We start from the raw sequence: 21,015 nt of genomic DNA, 5'->3' as shown, positions 1-21,015 counted from the left end.
CACTGGGGACCGTGCTCCCATGCTGGGTCTTCCTCAGTTACGCTCCTTGTGCCACACGATTCCTTTGGAATTGTCCGTTCAGACATCAAGAGTTGTCTGGAGTGTGGCTTCGTTTGGTGATGTCTGTAGCATGCTTTGGGGGCTCAGTGGTGTGCCCACAGGGGCCGGCCTCATTTACAGAAATGAAGAACACATGGCCCTGTTTCTCCTTTGGCTAAGGGGGTGGTGGTGGTCATGGGGTGCCGTCCTGAGGTCTCCTGGACAGCTGTGGGGCAGATTTGGACATTCTTGAGCCAGAAACAGAGATCTCCGTGGCCCAGTTATCCCGAGAGCTGGTTCAATGTCGCCTCTTTCCTTCTCCCAACAGAACACAAAATCACCATCACATGCAAACCCGATACCAAAAAAGAGCTCCATTTACTCATACAATTACCTTTATTGGAGAAGTTAAAAACACTCTGGCACATAGCAGACCTGACATTTAGATCCTGACCTTGGAGAGTATCTGCAGATATGCTCCATTAACTCTAAGTTAAATAGGTTTCAGAGATTCTGAGCTTAAATCTAGGTCCTGGCACCACATTAGCCATTTCAAGTTTAGCTTTTTTTGGGTTCCCTTCCTTTTGACTTCTCCGGATTCCTGCGGCGTTAGTGCTTTCTGCTGACCGTTGCTCAAAGGCCACAAAGCCCAGAAAGTGGGTGGTTCACATGGTCGGTGTACAACCACCAGGGAGTGCACGGATGGGGAAAGGCGGAAGCCATGCTGGCACCGGCGGATGCTGCTGTACCTACGTTAAGTAGCTGAGTGCTAGGCAGGGGTTGGTAGAGAAGTGCTTCGCTGATCCCGGCCTATGGGCTTGGCAGTGGGCATCGGCCTTCCTGCCTTAGAAAAGCCCCTTTTCCTTCTTCAGTTGCAGCTGTTTCCAGCCAGGCAGAGCAGCAAATTGCCCCCTTGGGATCCCGAACACAGACACAAAGTCCTGGTCGGAGAGGTAATTCTAGGGGAGAAAGCACAGTTTCGAAGTTAGAAGGAAGGTGTGACAGCCATCAGCGCCACCAGGAGGGGCAGGAGAGGGCAGGAGGGAGTCCTGGGGAGCTCCTGGAAGGAGGAGGGAATGGGTTCCTCAGAAGTGCTGTGCTGGACTTAAATCACTCACGGGAGAGGTGTTCATCAGGTGCGCCGTGCCATCCGGCCCGGGAAGCAGCTTACTGGGTTACCGGTGCTCGCGGGCCTGGCTACCACCAGCTTCTTGCCAGAAAGACAGGAGATGGCTCACGTGTTATGGATGAGTCAGACATCCGACATGGGCAGAATGGATAACTGCCTTGCCTCATGCTCTTAGCTACCATTTTTACCCAGAAATTTTCAAATGCAAGATCAGGTAGGACTTCTGAAGGGGATAAAATTCTCCTAACATTTATTTATTGGTGTAAGGACTATTTTCAAAGTAAAGATTATTAATATAATTTCGAGAAAGTTGTTTAGCGTCCAGCTATGGACAGATTGGTTAGATAAGACACTGGGGGCAATCCAGAGTCCCTTCCCAAATCAAGGAGGGCCAACCACCAGCCAGGCACGGTTTGAGGTGCCGAAAAGCTGCGATGATGATGGCGAATAAGACAAAGTCTTTTCTCTTAAGGACATTACGAAAGACAATGAACAAGTAAGTGGAAAAAGTACTGGAGCCAGAGAGGCAAGCAATGTTGGACAGAGTGGCCAGGGAAGGCCTCCCTGAGGAGGTGACATTGGAGCTGAGACCTAAGGGTGTGAGGAGCTGGCTCTGTGACAAGCAGGGAGAAGAAAATGCTTTGAGGCAGCTGCAGCAGCAGGTGTAAGGCTGCAGGGCTGGCATCGGCCTGTGCAAGGAGCAGAAAAGCAGCTGGTGGCTGCAGGTGAGTGAGAAGAGGTGGTGGTGTTCGCGATGCAGGCAGGGAGGCAGGCAAGGGCCAGGCCGTGCAGGCCTTCGGGTTCTTTTTTTAAAGAACAGTGGGGAGCCGTTCGATGGGTTTGAGATGGCACTGGGCCAGCTGTCTTAGAAGATCCCTTTGGCTCTTAACGCAGGAGCCAGTGTGCAGCGACGGGTGGGAGCCAGTTGAGGCACAGCAGCCCACCGCAGCCGGATTACCAGCAGCGGAAGGGTGCTGGGGCGCGGACAGGGGCCGGCAGGCTGGTGTGCGAGGTGAGGCTGAGGCAGGTAGGACCGGTGGGCGCTGGGGTTGGGCTGCTCGGCCGCTCCCATGCCCGTCGGGTGCCAACCATGCGCCAGGGCGCTCGGGCCATTCGGTGATTCACTCAGCGGCAGGCGCTCACCTCCTTTTTGGCAGGGTTCACGTCCTCAGGCAGCTCCTGATCCTGCTTCTTCAACAAAACTTCTATCGGGTAATATTTTGGCTCAGTGTCCTCAGAACTCAGGGAGAGGGTTGCATTCTTCATGTCCTAGATAAGAACACAGACACAGGATAAAAAAGACCGTGCAGCGCATGTGTGGTCACGGTTCCGTGTGTGCGTGACGTTTAACACGCTGACGTGACACCACGTCGGCCTTAGGTAATCACGATGAGAGGACTGGCGCCCGGCCCTGCTGCATGTCTGAGTCACTGGGAAATTGGGGTCCTTCTTGGGGAGGGTGCTGCAAAAGCCCAAGGGGATTCCTGGATCGCCAGCTCGGCACACGTGCTGTGCTGGTCTTCTCTGAAATACAGTGCTCACTCCTGCTCCCGGTACCTTTCGCTAGGGCCCAGCGTGTCTGAATGTCTTCGGGTTGAAGTCAGACTTCATTGAAGCACCATTGAAAGACACAGCAGCCCCAGTAGCTTTGGGCTCTGAGTTTGCGGCACACCAAGGACACAGCTGCCAGACGGCTGAACACCTGGTGCCATGCGCTCGTCCTGGGGTTAAAAAGCTGTTGGATTCCTGGCCAGAGGCTCCGCTTTTTTAACCATTAAATAGGAGCAAATGGTCCTCACGCTCAGGAGTTGATGGAAATATCTTTTGGGTTAGAAGCTTCTTGTTTTATTTATTTACCAAATATGCCTCCCTCTAGGTGTCCATTTTGATATGGAGATTATTTTTAATCAACAGGACATAAGGTCTTAGAGTCCAGTTTCTCATTTTACTGCCTTCCTGAATTTAGAACAAAATTGCTACTTTAAGAACAATAAGTGCAGGCTGACGTTGTGGGGTAGCAGGTAAAGCTCCCAGATGTATGTAACTTTGAGTCCTGCCTGCTCCACTTCTGATCCAGCTCCTTACTAATGCATCTGGGAAAGCAGTGGAAGATGGCCCAAGTGCCTGTGCCCCTGCCACACTTGTGAGAGACCTGGAAGAAGCTCCTGGCTCCTGGCTTAGGAATGGCGCAGCTCCGGCTGTTGTGGCCATTTGGGGAGTGAACCAGCAGATGGAAGACCTTTCTCTCTGTCTCTCCCTTTCTCTCTCTGTAAAGTTCCACCTTTCAAATAAATAAATAAATCTTTTAAAAATAATAGTAGGATGGCCGGCGCCACGGCTCACTAGGCTAATCCTCCGCCCGCGGCGCCTGCTCCATGGGTTCTAGTCCCGGTTGGGACGCCAGATTCTGTCCCAGCTGCTCCTCTTCCAGTCCAGCTCTCTGCTGTGGCATGGGAGTGCAGTGGGGGATGGCCCAAGTGCTTGGGCCCTGCCACCCGCATGGGAGACCAGGAGGAAGCACCTGGCTCCTGGCTTCGGATTGGCGCAGTGCACCGGCCGTAGCGGCCATTTGGGGGGTGAACCAGTGGAAGGAAGACCTTTCTCTCTCTGTCTCCCTCTCTGTCACTGTCTAACTCTGCCTGCCAATAATAATAATAATAATAGTAGTAGTAGTAGGGGCTGGCGCCATGGCGCAGCAGGTTAATCCTCCGCCTGCCGCACCAGCATCCCATTTGGGCGCCGGTTTTAGTCCCAGCTGCTCTTCTTCCAATCTAGCTCTCTGCTGTGGCCTGGGAAAGCAGTAGAAGATGGCCCAAGTGCTTGGGCCCCTGCACCCACATGGGAGACCAGGAAGAAGCACCTGGCTCCTGGCTTCGGCTTGGCACAACGCCGGCTGTGGCGGCCATTTGGGTAGTGAACCAGCAGACGGAAGACCTTTCTCTCTGTCTCTCCCTCTCACTGTCTGTAACTCTACCTCTCAAATAAATAAATAAAATCTTTTTTAAAAATAGTAAAAATAAAAGCTAAAAAATGCAAAACAAAACAATAAGGGGCTGGCATTGTGGCACAGTGGGTGGGCTGCCACCTGCGATGCTGGCATCCCATACAAGCACCGGTTCAAATCCCAGTTGCTCTGCTTCTGATCCAGCTCCCTGCTAATGCACCTGGGGAAAGCAGCAGAAGATGGCCCGAGTGCTTGGGCCCCTGACCCCATGTGGGAGACACAGAAGAAGCTCCTGGCTCCTGGCTTTGGCCTGGCCCAGTCCCAGCCGTTGTGGCCTTTTGGGAGTGAACCTGCAGACGGAAGATCTCTCTGTTTCTCTCTCTCTCTCTGTCACTCTGCCTTTTAAATAAATACAGAAATCCTTAGAGACAAGCAGGCCACTGGCAGAGGACCAAGGAGGACGCGGTGGGGTTCTGCCCCTGTGGCATCTGCAGCATGGCGGCCTCCCCAGGAGCAAACCCGACTCACAGCAGTGATTCTCAGGATCGCGGAGGCGTCTCCCAGCTCGTCTTTCAGTTGTTCGTAAGATTTTCCTGCCTGAGAAGGTGAGACAGGGGACAGGGGCTGAGGAGAGGGGCACCTGAGGCCGTGCCTGCAGGAGAGGCAGGCAGGCCCGAGAGGCAAGGCATTTCAGCGTCCCGGGGAGAGTGACAGAGCCGGCGCGCAGGGAGAAGCGGACTTCTTCCCGTGGGTGAAGGACTTGGCCTTCCTGATCTAACAAGTGGGCCACGGCAGAGATCCAATCAACGGGTGCGCTTTTGATAAAGCCGACAGGCTGCTCAGCACTGCGCACTGCTTTCTGGGAGTCATCTGACTACACTTATTGCTGGGGAGGGGGCGTTGAGAAAGAGGGGAAAGGTCAAAAGGCAGAGTGGAGTGGGGGGAGGAGGGGCTTGAGGTCCTGGGCCTCGCAGCCCTGGAGTCAGTACCCTCCCCCTCCGAGCTCCCTGGCAGGCTTGGCGTCTTTCCCCACTCCCTGTTCTTACGCTCCAGACGTGAGGGTCCCAGGCCAGGAACCAGCCTGTGAAGGTGGGAGGCTCAAACCCCTGTTTGATGACCAGGATGGGCGTGTCGGCGGCCCGGCCGCTGGGGTGAGTGCGCAGGTACTCCTGGGCTGTGAGGAGGGCCCGCTCCTTCTCCGTGGCGTTGGCCTCAGCCCCAATCCACAGGAACACCTGTGTGGTGGGCATGTCCTGTTCATCTGTGCCCTCGTCCCCGGTGCCACGTCCTAGCCCCTGCACGCTCCCCAACTTTCCCCTCAGCAATTCACAGCCACAGAAAAGGGCCTAACGGTTCAGCAGGGAGAGAGGCTATTCCAGACCCTGTGGGTGGGTGGGGCTTGTGACTTTCACTGCTCTGTGTGTCTCCCCCTCCAAACCCGAGGGCTCTCTGAACCTCAGTTTCCTGAGTGCCGCGGTGGCCGAACACCTCCTCTGGGCTGTCTCGAGCCCCTCCGCCATCATTCCCTGGGTGGAGTGCTCTCCCTTCCTAAACGTGTGTCTGACTGCACGTCCACTCGTGGGAAGTGGCCTCCATCCAGAAACTCCCCAGATCCAGCGAGTCACCCGGGGCCGGGCCCCCTCATCCCTCTCTCCCCAGTTCGTTCCTCCTGGGCGGAGTCCGCTAATTCATGTCCCTGTGTACACCCCAGCATGGCCCATGCGCTGCTCCTCCATCAGCCTGTGAGCTCTGAGGGCGGGCTAGAGAGGGCCCCTACCCAGCCCAGTGACGGGGCGGCCCAGGGGGTGCCTGCTGAGTGGAACACCCCCATGTCCCCTAAGAGGCCCGTACTCTCTGTTATTGGAACCCGTTGCTATTGTCCCTGAGATGAACAAGTGCCTGGTGGGATGGTCTGGTTTTCCCAAAGCGAGGCAGGAGGATGCCCAGGATGGAGAGGTTTAAACACCATTCTGTTCTCTCTGAGCCTGGCCAAAAAACAGGTGCTCCCTTGGTCACCACTGGCAGGTGTTCTGTTGAGCGGGGGACGGTCGAGGGCTGCCTGGCATGGACCCTGCGTTGTGGTCGAGATATAGCAACAGCCTCCACTAGAGAGCTCCTGGGCGTCGTGGCTGCGTCTTACCTGGTCCCAGGTGTCCAGGAGCATCACATCAGTCGGGTCCAGGTCATCCTGGGTGAAGTCTGTGACCTCAGTGACGACGAACCGGCCGGTCTTGTTGGAACACTCGAAGAGACGGGGCTGCACGTCGAGCGCCTCCTGCTGCAGTCTGCAACACAGCCCGGTCCGAGAGAGACCTTAGGCTTTGTGCGGTCACCAGCCTGGCCGGCAGGGGGCGCCAAGGAGAGCGCGTTCCCACCTTTTGTCGTTGGCGTAGGGAGCCTTCCCTCCCAGGAGGTCCCAGAACTCGGCGGGCTCCCGGCCCTCGGCCACAGTGTCCTCAGCGCCATCACAGAGAAGCCCAGCCAGCTCCTTAGCCATTGCCCGCTCGTCCCCGCTGGATCCCTGAGGGCGGGGGAAGCAGAGGCCCGGGGTCAGCGGCAGGGGTGGGGCCACATCTTCCCAGGTGTGGGCAGAGAAGCTTCTAGATGGTAACTCGGTGGGGCAGGGTCAGCCCCCCCAGGCAACAGGTGTGGTCCGGTGCTGGGCACAGTGGAAGGAGCACAGTGGGTGCTGCCAGCTGTCTGTCGCCTTTTGTTCCAGCTTCAGTTTTAGCACCTACTTTTGATCCTTTTTTTCTGGAGAAAGTTAATTTTAAAAATTACATACAAAATCGACTCTTTTTGGCATACAGTTCTGCGAGCCTTGACGAACACATAGGTTCGAGTTACCAGCACTCCCATAAAGATAACGGAGCCCCTTCCACCTAACTCCCCCCGAATTCCCTAGGGCGTCAAAGCCCCCCTGAGTCCCGCCTCCGGCGGCCACTGATCTGTTTTCTGTCTGTGTAGTTTTGCCTTTTCCAGAAGGCCATCATGGAAGCCTTTCCATCTGGCTTCTTTCTCTCGGCATAATGAATCTGAGATTCAGCCTTGTGATTGTATGTGTCAGCAGTTCATTTTTTTTTTTTTAATTAAAAACATTTTTTTGAGGGGCTGGTGTTGCGGCATAATGTATAAAGCTGCTGCCTATGACACCAGCATCCCATATGGGCGCCAGTTTGAGTCCCAGCTGCTCCTCTTCAATCCAGCTCCTTGCTAATGCGGCTCCCTGCTAATGCACCTGGGAAAGCAGCAGAAGATGGCCCAAGTGCTTGGGCCTCTGCACCCACGTGGGAGACCTGGAAGAAGCTCCTGGCTTCGGATCAACCCAGCTCCATCTATTGCCGCCATTTGGGGAAGGAACCAGCAGATGGAAGATCTCTGTCTCTGTCTCTGTCTCTCTCTTTATAAACTCTTTAAAAAAATTAAAATTTATTTGAGAGGCAGAAAACAAGAGAGTACAAGAGTTTCCATGTGCGTGTTTATTTCCCAAATGCTCATGATGGAGGGCCAGGTCAAAGCCAGAAGCAGGGAATGCAATCCAAGTCTCCTACATGGGCGATGGGAACCCGGCCACGTGCGCCATCGCTGCTGCCTCCCAGGGTCTGCGTCAGCAGGAAGCTGGAGTCAGGGGCTGAGCTGGGTGTCGAGCCAGGCCCTCCAACAAGGGACGTGGGCATCTTTGCCTCTAGGCTAAGCATCTATACTAGTTCATTCTTTTTCATTGCTGAGTGTATTCCGTTATATGGATGCACCACTGTTTGTTTACCCGGTTTCCTGGATTTGGTGATAACGAAGAAAGGTGCAATCTACATTTGTTTATAGGTTTTGGTGTGAAGAAATTTTCTTTTCACTTGAGTCAATACCCAGGGTAGGAAAGCTGGATCATATGGTAAACGTAAATTTAATTTTACAATAAACTGCTTTCCAAAAGCTGTAGCATTTCGTGTTCCTACAGCATCGCATCAAAGTTCCTCCTCACCCACACTTCACAGTGTTGACTTCTTCAGCCATGTTAACAGAATGGGCAGGGGCTGGTGCTGGGGCACAGCGGGTTAAAGCCCTGGCCTGCAGTGTTGGTCATCCCATATGGGTGCCAGTTTGAGTCTCGGCTGTTCTACTTTTGATCCAGCTCCCTGCTAATGCACCTGGGAAAGCAGCAGAAGATGGCCCAAGTCCTTGGGCCCATGCACCCATGTGGGAGACCTGGAAGAAGCTCCTGGCTCCTGACTTCGGATTGGTGCAGCTCCGGCCATTGCAGCCATCTGGGGAGTGAATCAGCGGATGGAAAACCTCTCTGTCTCTACCTCTCACTATAACTCTGTCTTTCAAATAAATAAAATAAATCTTAAAAAAAAATTAGGGGGCCAGCACCATGACGTAGTAGGTTAATCCTCCGCCTGCCGCACCGGCATCTCATTTGGTGGCCAGTTCTAGTCCCAGCTGCTCCTCTTGCAATCCAGCTCTCTGCTGTGGCCTGGGAAAGCAGTAGAAGATGGTCCAAGTGCTTGGGCCCTGCACCCACATGGGAGACCAGGAAGAAGCACCTGGCTCCTGGCTTCAGATCAGCAGAGCTTTGGCCGTTGTGGCCATTTGGGGAGTGAGCCAACGGAAGGAAGACCTTTCTCTCTGTCTCTCTCTCTCTCTCACTGTCTGTAACTCTACCTCTCAAATAAATAAATAATTTTTTTTTTTTTACAGGCAGAGTTAGACAGTGAGAGCGAGAGACAGAGAGAAAGGTCTTCCTTCCGTTGGTTCACCCACCAAATGGCCGCTACGGCCGGCGCACTGCGCTGATCTGAAGCCAGGAGCCAGGTGCTTCCTCCTGGTCTCCCATGCAGGTGCAGAACCCAAGCACTTGGGCCATCCTTCACTGCCTTCCTAGGCCACAGCAGAGAGCTGGACTGGAAGAGGAGCAACTGGGACAGAACCGATGTCCCAACTGGGACTAGAACCCGGGGTGCCGGCACTGCAGGTGGAGGATTAGCCTATTGAGCTGTGGCGCCGGCAAATAAATAAAATCTTTAAAAAAAAATAGAAAGGGCAATGCCATCTTGTGGTAGTTTAGGAAAAACTAATTACTTGAACTTGGGTATAGAACTGCTGGTTCTATACCCAAATGCCTGAATGGCAGGGCCAGGCTGGGCCACAGCTGGGAGCCGGGCAGGAGATACAGGTCTCCCACGTGGGCGGCAGAGGCCTCACCACTGCAGCCATCAGGCGGAGTCTGTCTCACAGCCTGCATTGGCAGGAAGCTGCAGTCCGGAGCAGAGCTTGGGGTCAAACCCAGCTGCGCGGGTGTGGGCTGCCGGGGCCGTAACCTGCCCCTGTGCTGTTGTGCTGGTTGTAATCCTCGTGCTGGTTGTCATTTGCAGTTCCCTAGTGACTGGCACGCTGCACACTGCCGGTGCTTTCTCATGTACCGACGCCAACACCGTAGGGATGGACGATACCTCCTTTTTAGGTTTTCCATTCAACACCGGGACCTGGCCTGCGCCTGCCCACCAAAGCCAAGAAGGGGGCGGGACTCATCCAGCCTCGACCTGCGCAGGTTTCTGTGTGTAGGTTTCTAGCTGGTTGGTGGGGCTGCTAGAAGATTCTCCAGGACAAAGGCTCCTCTCCCAGAGGGCGCAGCCCTGCCTGCTGCTGGGTCACGGGGCTGGGCTCCAAAAGGCCGGGCTGACTGCTGACCGCTGACCGCGGAGTGCAGCCCCTACCTTGCCACACCACAGGTAGTGCTGCGCCTGAGACCGCAGCAGAAACACGTCGTTGGAGTTTAGGGAGGAGGAGAAGGCCGGGACTTCCACGGCTTTGGTGTTCGATTTGTTGTTCCCTCGAATCTGGAAGAGCCTCACCGGAGGGTCAGGCTCGGTGTTTCCCTTCCTGGAGGTCCCACCCTGCAGAGAGGAAGGAAAGCGAAGGACTCGGCACAGGTGCAGCCCTGCGCCCGCTGTGGGGACCGTGGGCGCGTCCGACACCGGCCCTGTGCTTGAGCTTGGGTGAGCTGCAGCTGTGGTGCTAACAATACTGGCTGCTGCTGCTGCTTCTTTAAGATGTATTTATTTACTTGAAAAGCAGAATTACAGAGAGAGAGAGAAGGAGGGGGAGAGGGAGATCTTTCATTTGCTGGTTCCCTCCCCAAATGGCACAGCAGCCAGGACTGGGCCAGGCTCAAGCCGGGAACCAGGAGCTTCATCCAGGCCTCCCACATGGGTGCAGGGGCCCAAGCACTTGGGCCATTCCCACTGCTTTCCCAGTGCATTAGCAGGGAGCTGGATTGGAAGCGGAGCAGCCGGGACTTGAACCGGTGCCCATTTAGATGGCAGTGTCGCAGGTGGCGGGTTAACCCCATAGTGCTGGGTTTCATCCTGAGAACTTGGTCCTAAGCCAGGCTGTGGGACTACAGCCTTCCTGCATCATTTCGTTGATCCTCATCTTAACTCTGTGGAGTAGGTATTATTATCCTATAGTATAGACAGACGAGAAGACCAGGACTCAAAAACCTGGCTAATGAGTGACAAGGTAGGGCTGGCGTGATCTCAGGCAGGTGGCAGATTTGGTTGCCTGGCACTGCTTCAGCCAGGGCTTCATGGAAGAAGTGGGACTTGAACTTAAGAGGGGGTGATTGGCAGGGGTGGGGTGCAGCAGGTTACAGCACATGAGGTCCAAGGAGGAGACCTGCCTGACCGGAGTGGTGGCTGCAGGTTGGGGAGCAGAGGGCAGTGCACCCGCATAGGGGATACAGGTCAGATGTGGTAGACCGTGGACAGGAAGTAGTGCTTTGGACAGGAAGCCCTAGGCGGTCGGGATTCCCTGGAGTATCTCAGAGAGATCAACCCTCTCTTGTCTCTCTGTCTAATCCAGGCCCTGCTCCACACACACCCCCCCCATGAACCCCCCAAGTAGCCTGCTGCTGGTTTGTAAGGTCTGAGCGTTCCTGCTCAGGGCGTAATTTTGCCTGCGGGTCCTCACCTCAAAGATAACCAGCTTCCCTTTGAACATGGCCATGAAGTGTCGCGGCTCTTTCCCCATGCTGACCCGGACCTGCACAGGAGCCCCGCCGAATTGCCGGTCCACCTCCACCGCCTGGTATGCAGAGGCGGCCAGCTCGTCCTGAGAGGCGTGGCGGCCCTGCGGGGGGTGGGGTGGGGGGTGGATAGGGGAGTCCTGGGCCCCTGCTTTTGTGTCCCAGCGCCGGGGCCAGGGGAGGCGTCCGGGTCCAAAGCCGAGGGTCCGTGCCAGGCCTACCTGCCAGATGTACAGGATGTAATGTGGCTTCCTGCTGACCTCGTACGTGTAGAGCACCAGGTAGCAGTCTCCCCCGTAGAAGAAGCCGTACTGCGAGCGCTCCACGGGCACCAGCTCCAGGTTCTCGATTCTCCAGACCTGGGCCCAGAGGGAGACACGGTTGCCGGGGCGGGGCGGGGGGGCTGCTTAAGGGAGAACTCGGGTGAGAAGGGTGCCAGCACCCACCCAAGGAACCCACATCACGGTCAGGGTATGCTGTGTCCTTCCCTTTCCTGGACCACTGTGTGGAGACACTGCTGGCCCATGGGTCTCTCAGAGGTTACTTCTGAGGTGCCAGAGAGGAAGGGACAATGAAGGGACTCCGATTCCCCTCCCCTGAACCTCCTACCCTCCCCCAGCCCCTCGCCGCCCCATCCCTGCACACCAACAGCCTAGGAGCCAGGGCTGTCCCCATCAGGCTCATTCTGAGTTTGTTGAGAAATTTTGTAAAAAAGGTTGATTGATTTGAAAGACAGGAAGAGAGAGAGAGAGACAGAGAATTAGAGAGAGGAATCTTCCATCTACTGGTTCACTTTCCAAATGCCCACAACAAACAGAGCAGGGCCAGGCTGAAGCCAGGAGCCAGAAACTCCATCTGGGTCTCCCATGTGGGTAGCAGAGGCGCAAATAGTTGGGCCGTCCTCTACTGTCCCCCAGGCACATTAGCAGGGAGCTGGATCGGAAGCAGAGCAGCTAGGACTTGAACTGGCTGTTTGGGCGTGGGATGCAGGTGTCCCAAGCAGGTGCCCCCCCTTCCCCGCTGTGCCGTAACCCCCCCGCCCTCACTTCAACTTTTCCACTGCCGTCGTCAACCATTCTCTCCTGGGCCGCGACCCCTGGCTTTGCGTGTAGCAAAGTCACGTCAAACTTATCCTGGAAAAACGTAGCTGTGGAGAGGGGTTGGGAAAAACCGAGTGAGTGAGGGGTGTGAGTGCCTGCCCTGGGGCGGGCCCCAGCGGGCACGGTCTCACCGATTTTGCCAATGCTGAAGGTCTTCCCCAGGCCTGTGGCCTGCTCCTTCACCGTCCACGTCTGGAACAGCTGCTTGAACATGGCCGACTCGGCCCCGTCGGCGACCGTCTCCACGTTGGTGCTGCTGGGGTAGCCCTTCAGCTTGAGGAAGCCCTGCGGAGGCCCCTGTGCAGGTCAGCCAAGGTGGGGTCGCCTGCCCCTCTCCCGCCTGGGTTCCTTGCTCAGGGAGCCATGTGGCAGGGGCTCTCTCCTCTGGGGGTCATAGATTCTAGCGCATTGCTGCCTAAGGACCGCAGGGAGCCAGCTGGTGCCCCTTTTGCAGGCCTGGACTGGTTGTGAGGAGCGGTCCTGCTGGCTCCTGGTACTGTCCTGATGTTGTGCCCCCCCCCCCCCCCCACTGGCTCATTTTGTGAGCACATCTGGCCTGGCTCAGGGCTCTGCACCGAAGTCTTCAGCTCCTTGTGCACACGGCCTTGGGTACATGACAGCCCCTCACTCTTTATAGCCCCCTTCTGGTAAGCAGGTGCTGTGTGCCCAGTACTGCTGAGTGCTGTACAAAAAAGTGCTTAGTCCTTCCAACCAGGGAGGTGGCTGTTGTCCCATGTTCAATGTGAGGAGCGTTTGGCGGGAAGAGGCAGACCTGGACCCGCCTCCCAGCACCGCGGGGGCTGCTGTGGCGCTCTGCTCACATCTCAAGTGTGGCCGGCGCAATGACCCGGACAAGGCTGCCCATCTGTGGCTCTCACCAGGGCTTTGGACATGGCCGCCTGTTTCTCAACCTTCGTGGCTCCTCTTCCTTTCCACACGTAGATCTTGGTTCCGTTCTGGTCCAGGATGTAGCAGTCCTGGAGCAGTGAGGACGCGGTGGCCACTGCTGCTCCAGACTGGAAGGCGGTCCCTTGCCCAGGCTCTGCTTCTGGAGCCAAGCCTGACCCCCCGAGCGGTGCCCACCTGAGCTCTACTTACATCGTGGTTCAGCAAGTCCTGGACCAGAGGCCGCACTGCCACCTCGGTGACCGCCAGCTGCCCGGCTGCATCTGAGACACTGGAGGAGGGAGAGGATAGCCAGGGCCTTCTGGTCTACAAAGCACCTTGCAGCTAGCTGGATGTCTTTCTGGCTTGGTGTGTATGTGTTTTATATATTTATGTATCTATTTATTTAGAGTTAGAGGAGAGGGAGGGGGGGAGGGGAAGGGGGGAGGGGAAGGGGAGGGGGGAGGGGAAGGGGAGGGGAGGGGGCAGGGGAAGGGGAGGGGGAGGGGGAGGGGGAGGGGAAGGGGGAGAGGGAGGGGGAGAGAGAGAAACACTCCTATTTGCTGGTTTACTTCCCAAAGGCCTACAATGGTTGGGTCTGGGCTGAGCTCAGGCTGAAAGCTGGGAACTCACTCAATCCAGGTCTCCTATGTGGGTGGCAGGGACCCAGCTACTTAAGCCAGCACCATTGCCTCCCCAGCTCTGTGTTAGCAGGAAGCTGGAGTCAGGGGCAGAACCAGGGTGTGAACCCAAGCATTCTGATGTGGGCTGTGGGCCTAATGCCCGTGCACCCAGCTTTGTGTCAGTGTGGCCTTTCTGGGTGGAATTTAGCTTCTTCTTCTTCTTCTTTTTTTTTTTGAATAGGCAGAGTTAGACAGTGAGAGAGAGAGAGAGAGACAGAGAGAAAGGTCTTCCTTTTCTGGTGGTTCACCCCCAAGCGGCCGCTATGGCTGGTGTGTTGTGGCCGGCACACCACACCAATCCGAAGCCAGGAGCCAGGTGCTTCCTCCTGGTCTCCTGTGGGGTACAGGGCCCACAGGACCTGGGCCATCCTCCACTGCACTCCCGGGCCACAGCAGAGAGCTGGCCTGGAAGAGGGGCAACCGGGACAGAATCTGGTGCCCTGACCGGGACTAGAACTCAGGGTGCTGGCGCCGCAGGCGGAGGATGAGCCTATTGAGCAGTGGCGCTGGCGAGTTTAGCTTCTTAAGGTGGACATGGCTTATGTGCAGACCGGAACGTAGCTGGTGTTCTCATTGTCCCTTCCACAGCCCTGGGCAGGCGTGGACCCGAGCAAAGGAAAGGGCTCCCCCAGAGATCACGAGCACTGCTGACAAGATCTAGAAGCTGCATTTGAAAAGGACCAAGAAGAAAGCCAGGGGCCGGTGTGGAGCAGCGGGTTAAGCCCGTTGGCAAGGGAGCACTGGCTTGAGACTCGGCTGCTCTGTTTCCGATCAGCTCCTGCTAATGGCCTAGGAAAGCAGCAGAAGATGCCCCCAAGTACTTGGGCCGCTGCCACTCACATGGGAGAAGGACCCTGGGGAGTCCCAGGCTCCTGCCTTTGGCTTGGACCAGCCCTGGCTGTTGTGGCCATTTGGGGAGTGAGTCAGCGGATGAAAGATCTGTCTGTCTCTCTGTAACTCTGCCTGTCATGCCAATTAATCAATCTTTAAAAAAGAGGAGGAGGGGGAAGAAGGGGAGGGGAGGGAAGGGGAGGGGAGGAAGGAGGGAGGGGAGGGGAGGAGAAGGGAGGGGAGGGGAAAGGAGGGGCGGGGCGGGGAAGGGAGGCTAGATGCTTGTATCCAGATCAAGGAGCCAAGCAGCATGCCGGCTCTCTGGGTTTCACTCCCCGTAGCCCGCTTCATCGGCGGCCAGGGTCAGCTACTCACTGGTACAGTGTGATGCTGCATTTCTGTTGCTGATCCACAATCTCATCAGGCACGGCTGGCTTGATGATGGCACGGCGGCCCAGGCTGTCCTGGAGGACCTTCATCAGCTCGGGGCTGGCTGCCTCCTTGTCGCCCTCGATCACCCCTATCTCCGCACGTCCCCCTCGCTCCCTGTCCCGAATATCCTTTGCGAGGAGCATAGCCTGTCAAAGAAGAAGAAGCAGCATCCCAAGGAAGCCCTCGGCTCCTCCGGGACCCCTTTCTGCCTGCTGGCATCGGGAGAGCCCAGCGGGAGAGTCCCAGCCCCCGGGGCATGTGTCCTGTCTCCAAGTCAGGTTCTGCTCCAAGGCAGGCATCGTCCTTGGGGCATAGCCAGCGTGGAAGGAGAAGAGACCTCTGGGAGAGGGTGCAAGCCCAGGCCAGGGCTGAGGGAGATGAGGGGGCCTTACCTTCAGGCGCTCCCCACTGTTGCTCTCTGGGCCATTCCACTGCAGGATGACTTTCCCCAGGTCCAGCAGGAAGACGTCTCCGCGGTTAAAGCTGTCCCAGCTCATGTCCACCTGCGGTTGGACGTCGGCATTGTTCAGGAGGAGGCCTTGTGTGTGGAAGGCCCAGGCCAGGCAGTGGGTAGCGCTCACCTCGGTGGCCCGGATGTGCCTCTTGCCTTTCACATGCAACAGCCGCTTCACATCGGAGGTGTTGGTCTCCACATGCTTCATCCCCGAGGCCACGCCCCCCTTCCTGTAGCTGAGGGAGCAGCCGTTGGGTTATTCACTGTACCTGCTGTGTGCCGGGTTCTGCACACACATGCGGCCTCTACCACACAGGTGATGGCGGCAAATGAGCGAAGGTGAAAGCAGCCAGACGGCCAGTGATGACAGCCCCATAGCTGAACAGCAGCAGTGTGCTGTGGGGACAGGGCCACCCATCGGGCAGGGGTGGAGCACTGGTGACACCAACTGCCCCAGGCACTCACTGCCATGCAGCCTCTGCAGCCTCTGCAGCAGGAGTCCCACACTTTAAGGGACCGCAGAAAGCAGCCCTGAGGGCAGCGGGGCTTGTCCTTGGGGCGCCTGGGGCCCCAGTGTGGCTCTCTGTGCCTGGCACATCCTCACTTGCATGGACCTGGCCCAGGGCCAGCCTCGGCATTCTCCAGCTCCTAGGAGTTCCTCCTTTAGTTCTTAACCTCAACTGCGGTGTGGGGCTAAGTTCACGGACTGTCAGTTCGCGGGCTTCCAGTGGCCTCTCCAAGCCCCCTGTCTGGGGCCGGCTGTCCCCATGTCCCCTTTGCTCTGTGTGCCCCGCCCCCGCCCCGGCCCCACCGCAGGCGTCCTTCCTAACAGTTTAGCAGCTCTCTGATTTTGCAGTCGGTACAGCGAGTCCCGTTTTGTGTGTGTGCAGTTTTTTTAAAAACAGAAGCTGGCATCTTGTTCAGTTTGATCTCAGTCTGTCTCCAGCTTTGTTCGCTGGGTCTGTGGGCTGGGTCTATGTGAACGGTGTGTGTCGGGTGTGTGGCTTCTGGCTTGCGGCATCCTTCTCAATGCGCACTCCCATCTCCCTGTGATGGACGCCAGCGTTGTCCACAGCTTCCTACCCCTACTAGCCATCCTGCTGGGAACATTCTGGTCATGTGCCCTGATGCAACGTGTTGGAGACATGCACCCAGCAGCAGGACCGCCAGGGTGGCACAGGCTACCTTCTGTACCGCCTCGCCAGCGCCTGGCACCCCCAGCCCTCTCATTTGTGCTGCTCCAAAAGGTGGAAGCGACAGCTCCGGATCAGCGTCTCTCCGACCACCTCCCCGCGCTGAGCGCCGGCCCTTGGGCTGCCCTGCATCTCGCTACTCACATGATGCCCTGCTTGAAGTAGCCACGGAAGGTGTCGGACTCGTGGTGCTGGGCCTCCCGGTGCTGCACGGGGCTGCCGCCCAGGTAGTCGTCCAGCTGCGTGGTGTAGATGGCGGCGCAGCTCTGCTCGTCCTGGGAGGAGTCCTTCCCCAGCCAGAAGTGGATGTCCTGGGAGAGGACGTTGCCGGCTCTCCGGGTCTGGGACACAGCCAGAGGGGTCGGGTCAGGGGCCAGCTGGCCTCGCCTTCCTGGCTGCTGGCCCCGCTGGCCTGGGCAGAACGCCGCCTACAGAGCTGGGCACCACTTGGGAGGGACACCAGGGAGCTGCCTGCCTCCCCTCACCAGCAGCTCTGTCGGCAGAGCCCCGGACCAGGCTCCCCTGGCTGCCCTGGGGAGAAAGGTGCTCACCGAGAGGACGATGTAGCAGTCCCCCTCGTAGAAGGTGCCGTGAGCGCTCAGGGGCACCAGGGCCAGCTCCATTTTCTGGAAGGACAAGGGGTGTGTACAGGCCGCGTCCTCCCCCCCCACCCCCGCCATTATTTGGCACAGGGGAGAGATGGAGGCAGTCAGCCACAGGAGTAGCCGGGTCCACTCCCACAGCCTCTGCCAGCTCTGCCCTTTGTGTCTCCTGGATCGGAATCTGGGTCCCTGTTCTGGTTGCCACCCCCGCCCCCTCCCCACTTCCTGTCTTTCTCACCTGGCTTTACTGTGGGGGGAGTTTTGGGAGCTGCCTGCAGCCCTCTGCGGGGAGAAGGGCTCGACATAAACCGTCAAGTCAACCCCCCCGAGCACCTGTGCCAGTGCCCCCGACACACTGTCCCCAACTCTGACGCAGGACATTGGAGAGTGTCCCGTCCTTGGGAGTCTGCATTGGAGCCCAGTTTGTCAATGCACACACGGCTTGTGCCAGGAGGCCATCTGCACCGGCTCAGGGGTGGGTTTTTGTCATTCTCCCAGGGAGGTGCACCTGCAGCCTTACCTGGGTGTGTTCTGTGTGGAGTGTGTGCCAAATGTGAGACTGAAGTTAGCACACGTTTTAGTGCCTGTTAGTGTTTGCATAAACCGAGTCTTACAATGAAGGGCTGGCTAAGGGGCTGTGACCCACTCCTCTTCCTCACTGAGGGTAGTGAAGTGAGGTGTCCCATCTGGGTTTCACACAGCAGCAACTGAAGGGGGCTCAGAGCAGGCTGGGGGAAAGAGGGGATTCCTCACATGTCAGGGGAGTTACCCTGCTGAGTTCAGAGCTCAGAGTCACCCAGAGGGGCTCAAGCCCGGGTGAGGGGTGAGCAGTGACCATCCCCTCCGTGCAGTGCCCTCACCCCATGCTTTGCAGTAACCACAGTGCCCTGTTCCACTGCTCCGACCACTACAGCCAGGACTCCCCTGGTCCTGGGTGCGTCCCAGGGGTTCCACCCCTCTCCAGGGCACGTACTAGGGGGGTAGACGGCTGGATCAAGGACGAGCTTGGCTTTGCTGGGAGCCAAGGGCTGAGAGCATTTCCTGCAGCTCCCACCCAGCTGCTTGAGCCCATGGGAGGGGTCAAGGTCGGGCACAGGTGCACTTTGATGCTCCCTCTCGCTGTTCCCACCCCGGGAGCTGAGGAGCACAGGAGGCAGTGGTCCCGAGCAAGGTGTGTGTGCCTGCAGCCCTGCTCACCTCTATCCTCCAGGTGATGATCCCAGGGTCGTTGCCCACGGCCCTGAAGGCGCTGCTCAGAGACATGGCGCTCGTCTCCCCAGGACTGAAACGTCACAGAGCAAGAAGGGGGGATGATGCCTCTCACAGTGGGCATTACCAGTTCTACTTTTCTCCCAAGTCACCATCCCATCTCTCAGCCACTGCCCTGCTTCGCATGGCCTTGTGCTGCGTCCCTGCCCCGTTTCCCATGGACAGGGAAACGACACGTTCAAGTTCACGTGATGAGCCTGCTTGGCCAGGGGCTTCCTGCTTCCCACCCACCACTTCCCTGTTTTAGGGCCCTGGTGACAGGCACGGTTATTTGCTAGAGGGGCGATCAATATGTTATGCCCTGTGTTGTGGATTCCGTTTGCAGGTGCCCTCACTACTTCTTAGGGGAGTATGACTTCATCTTCATTGTGAAGTTGACGTTGAGAGAGGATAAATTACACCAAAATGAAATTCACATCAGACCCTAAAACCCTTGCGTGGCTGGACTGCGACCCTTCCCCAGACTTCAGGTCCCCTGCTGTGAGCTGCTCTCCACTATCAGCTCGTGGGCGGCCACTGGGTGGCCACTGTCGCCTTTTACAACTATCCAAAAACTCAACCTTCCCTGCTTTTGTCCTGCGACAAAAGCCTCACTGAAGGGAAACTCAAACAGCAGGGCTGGGCTGGGGACAAAGGGTTCAGGTGCCGCACGGGAAGGCAGGTGCGGCCCAGCCTTGCCGGTGGGCACGTGGCCTCCTTGCCCCTGGCCCACACCCCTCCCCAGCCTCTGTGCTAAGAGTTCAGCTCAGAGAGCCTTCAGGACCCGGCAAGCCAGGGAAGGGAGAGGGAGGGAGTGGGGATTGGAAGCCGTGTGCTCTGCACCCTCCGAATTCCACGCGTGGGCTGGAGTCGTTCAAGCACCTACATAGAGACTTCATGGAATTAAAACCCCTGCTCTCAAGGAGCTTGCAGTCTGACAGGAGGCGTAACGAATGAGTGCCACCGTGCACGAGATGGCTGGGTCCACTTGGGGAAAAAAACAAGTCATCCAGGAAGTGCTGCGTGCCTTTTTGCGATTTGGAGGCACATGGTGCACGTCGAAGAGCATGTCCAACCGTTCTCTTCTGCAGCCTGGCTCAGACAATATGTGCCATTATCTAGTATGGACTTAGGCAAAGACAAAGGCAAACTCCCTTTGTCTGCGCCATCGCAGGACCAAAGCAGAGCAGCGATGCAGAGCAGCCGCTGTTTGAGGATTTCATTTGGTAACTGCCCGCCCCACCCAGTGCAGAGCTGCCAGGAAACAGTCGTTTGTGTTTTCTCCACTGGCTGCAGGCGATGCCACGACCCACCCAGGGGATGGGCACAAGGGCCAGCAAAGACAGAGAAATGGCAGATGCCCCCAAGCCAATCCACTGACGTGGATTCAAACAGCCAGACCCAGAGCCCCGGGGCTGGGGGGGACTTGGCGTTAGGAGACTGTCTCTGGGACAGGGGCCCCCAACGCAGGAGAGGATAGCCTCCAAGAAGGGACCTCCTGCCAGCCCGGAATGCCCAGAAAACGATTCCCCTACGACATCAGTGTCATTTATTAAGTCCGCAGCCTTTGGGACGGCTGCACCCTTTGCTTTGGGGTGCGGTTTTGAAATTCCAGGTAATTCTCAGACATGCCCCCTCGGATGAACCCTACGTAGAGGAAGTTAGCTTCAGCTTTTGCCTTACCCCTGACTGCTTCTTACGGGGCAGGTGAAAGGGGTCTCCTCAGTCCTTTCCAGCTTTTCAAAGTGTGTCCTCGCCCTTCGCTGGTCTCTGAACTTCCCAACAGGAAGTTTGCGCAGCTCGTCATGAACTCCTGGTTCAACCCTTTAAAAGCCTCATCCCCGACGCCGCGTCCTTCTGTCTCCCGCTCGTCCCACTGACATGCACCCACGGAGCGAGCAGCCTTACCTCGGCCTCTCTCACGGCGTCCCAGTTGTCGGGCGAAGGAGCAGCAGGTGTGGAAGGGCTGGCTCGGAGCGAGAGGCTCCGGGTCCTGCTGCCTGAGCGGAGTAATGGCTGCGCAGGCACCGGGTTATATTTGCTTGTGTTTGCATCTTAACCGCATTTTCCTCGTCCTGGCCAATCACAGCCAGCCTAGCTTCACTTATTCAAACCAGAGGGAAAGCGCTCTCTCTCCCTATTCAAAGCAGCTCACACAACAAGAACAGACTTTTAAAGGCTTCTTTTCTAACTCCAGCTCCACACCCTGATCTATTGATTTTTTTAAAAGCACTCGGCCCATCAATAATGCAGGAGACAGGGAGGGAGGATATGAAATTTGCCATATTGTAGATATGGCTGCATCATGCTGACGACAGGAGGCAGCTGTCCACTGAGTGCCTGGGATGTCCAGGCAGGTGAGAGCCTCCCGGAGAAGCTTCTGGGTGGTTCTCCGAAGGTGGGGGAGTTCAGGAGAGGGGCTAGGGGAGTTTCTAAGTGGCACTGCTTTGC

At 57.1% G+C, this 21,015-nt stretch overlaps 1 protein-coding gene across 1 annotated transcript; it reads right to left on the bottom strand.

Moving 5' to 3' along the window:
* Positions 1–884: 884 nt before the first annotated feature.
* On the bottom strand, positions 885–18,579 carry AVIL (advillin). Its single transcript, XM_062202091.1, has 19 exons — positions 18,514–18,579; positions 17,266–17,340; positions 16,859–17,055; positions 15,649–15,757; positions 15,460–15,570; positions 15,011–15,213; positions 13,335–13,413; positions 13,115–13,213; positions 12,368–12,521; positions 12,183–12,283; positions 11,358–11,495; positions 11,082–11,240; positions 9,827–10,006; positions 6,488–6,633; positions 6,253–6,397; positions 5,159–5,347; positions 4,641–4,709; positions 2,312–2,437; positions 885–998 (listed from the first exon to the last, which is right to left on the bottom strand). Exons 1-19 carry the CDS (start codon positions 18,577–18,579, stop codon positions 885–887), a joined length of 2,460 nt encoding a protein of 819 aa, XP_062058075.1.
* Between the last annotated feature and the right edge of the window lie 2,436 nt (positions 18,580–21,015).

The sequence above is a fragment of the Lepus europaeus genome, chromosome 10 (assembly GCF_033115175.1).
Source record: "Lepus europaeus isolate LE1 chromosome 10, mLepTim1.pri, whole genome shotgun sequence".
Lineage (NCBI taxonomy): Eukaryota > Metazoa > Chordata > Mammalia > Lagomorpha > Leporidae > Lepus > Lepus europaeus.
The sequence above is the reverse complement of the archived record's forward strand: the minus strand, read 5'-3'. Positions and strand labels throughout refer to the sequence as shown.

Coding starts and splice junctions, on each gene's coding strand:
- AVIL (XM_062202091.1), bottom strand. CDS start 18,579: ATGTCTCTGAGCAGCGCCTTCAGGGCCGTGGGCAACGACCCTGGGATC. Junction 13,414..15,010: donor TGCAGCATCACACTGTACCA/GTGAGTAGCTGA, acceptor TCCCTCCTCCAG/TGTCTCAGATGCAGCCGGGC. Junction 999..2,311: donor TGAACCCTGCCAAAAAGGAG/GTGAGCGCCTGC, acceptor TTTCTCCCCTAG/AATTACCTCTCCGACCAGGA.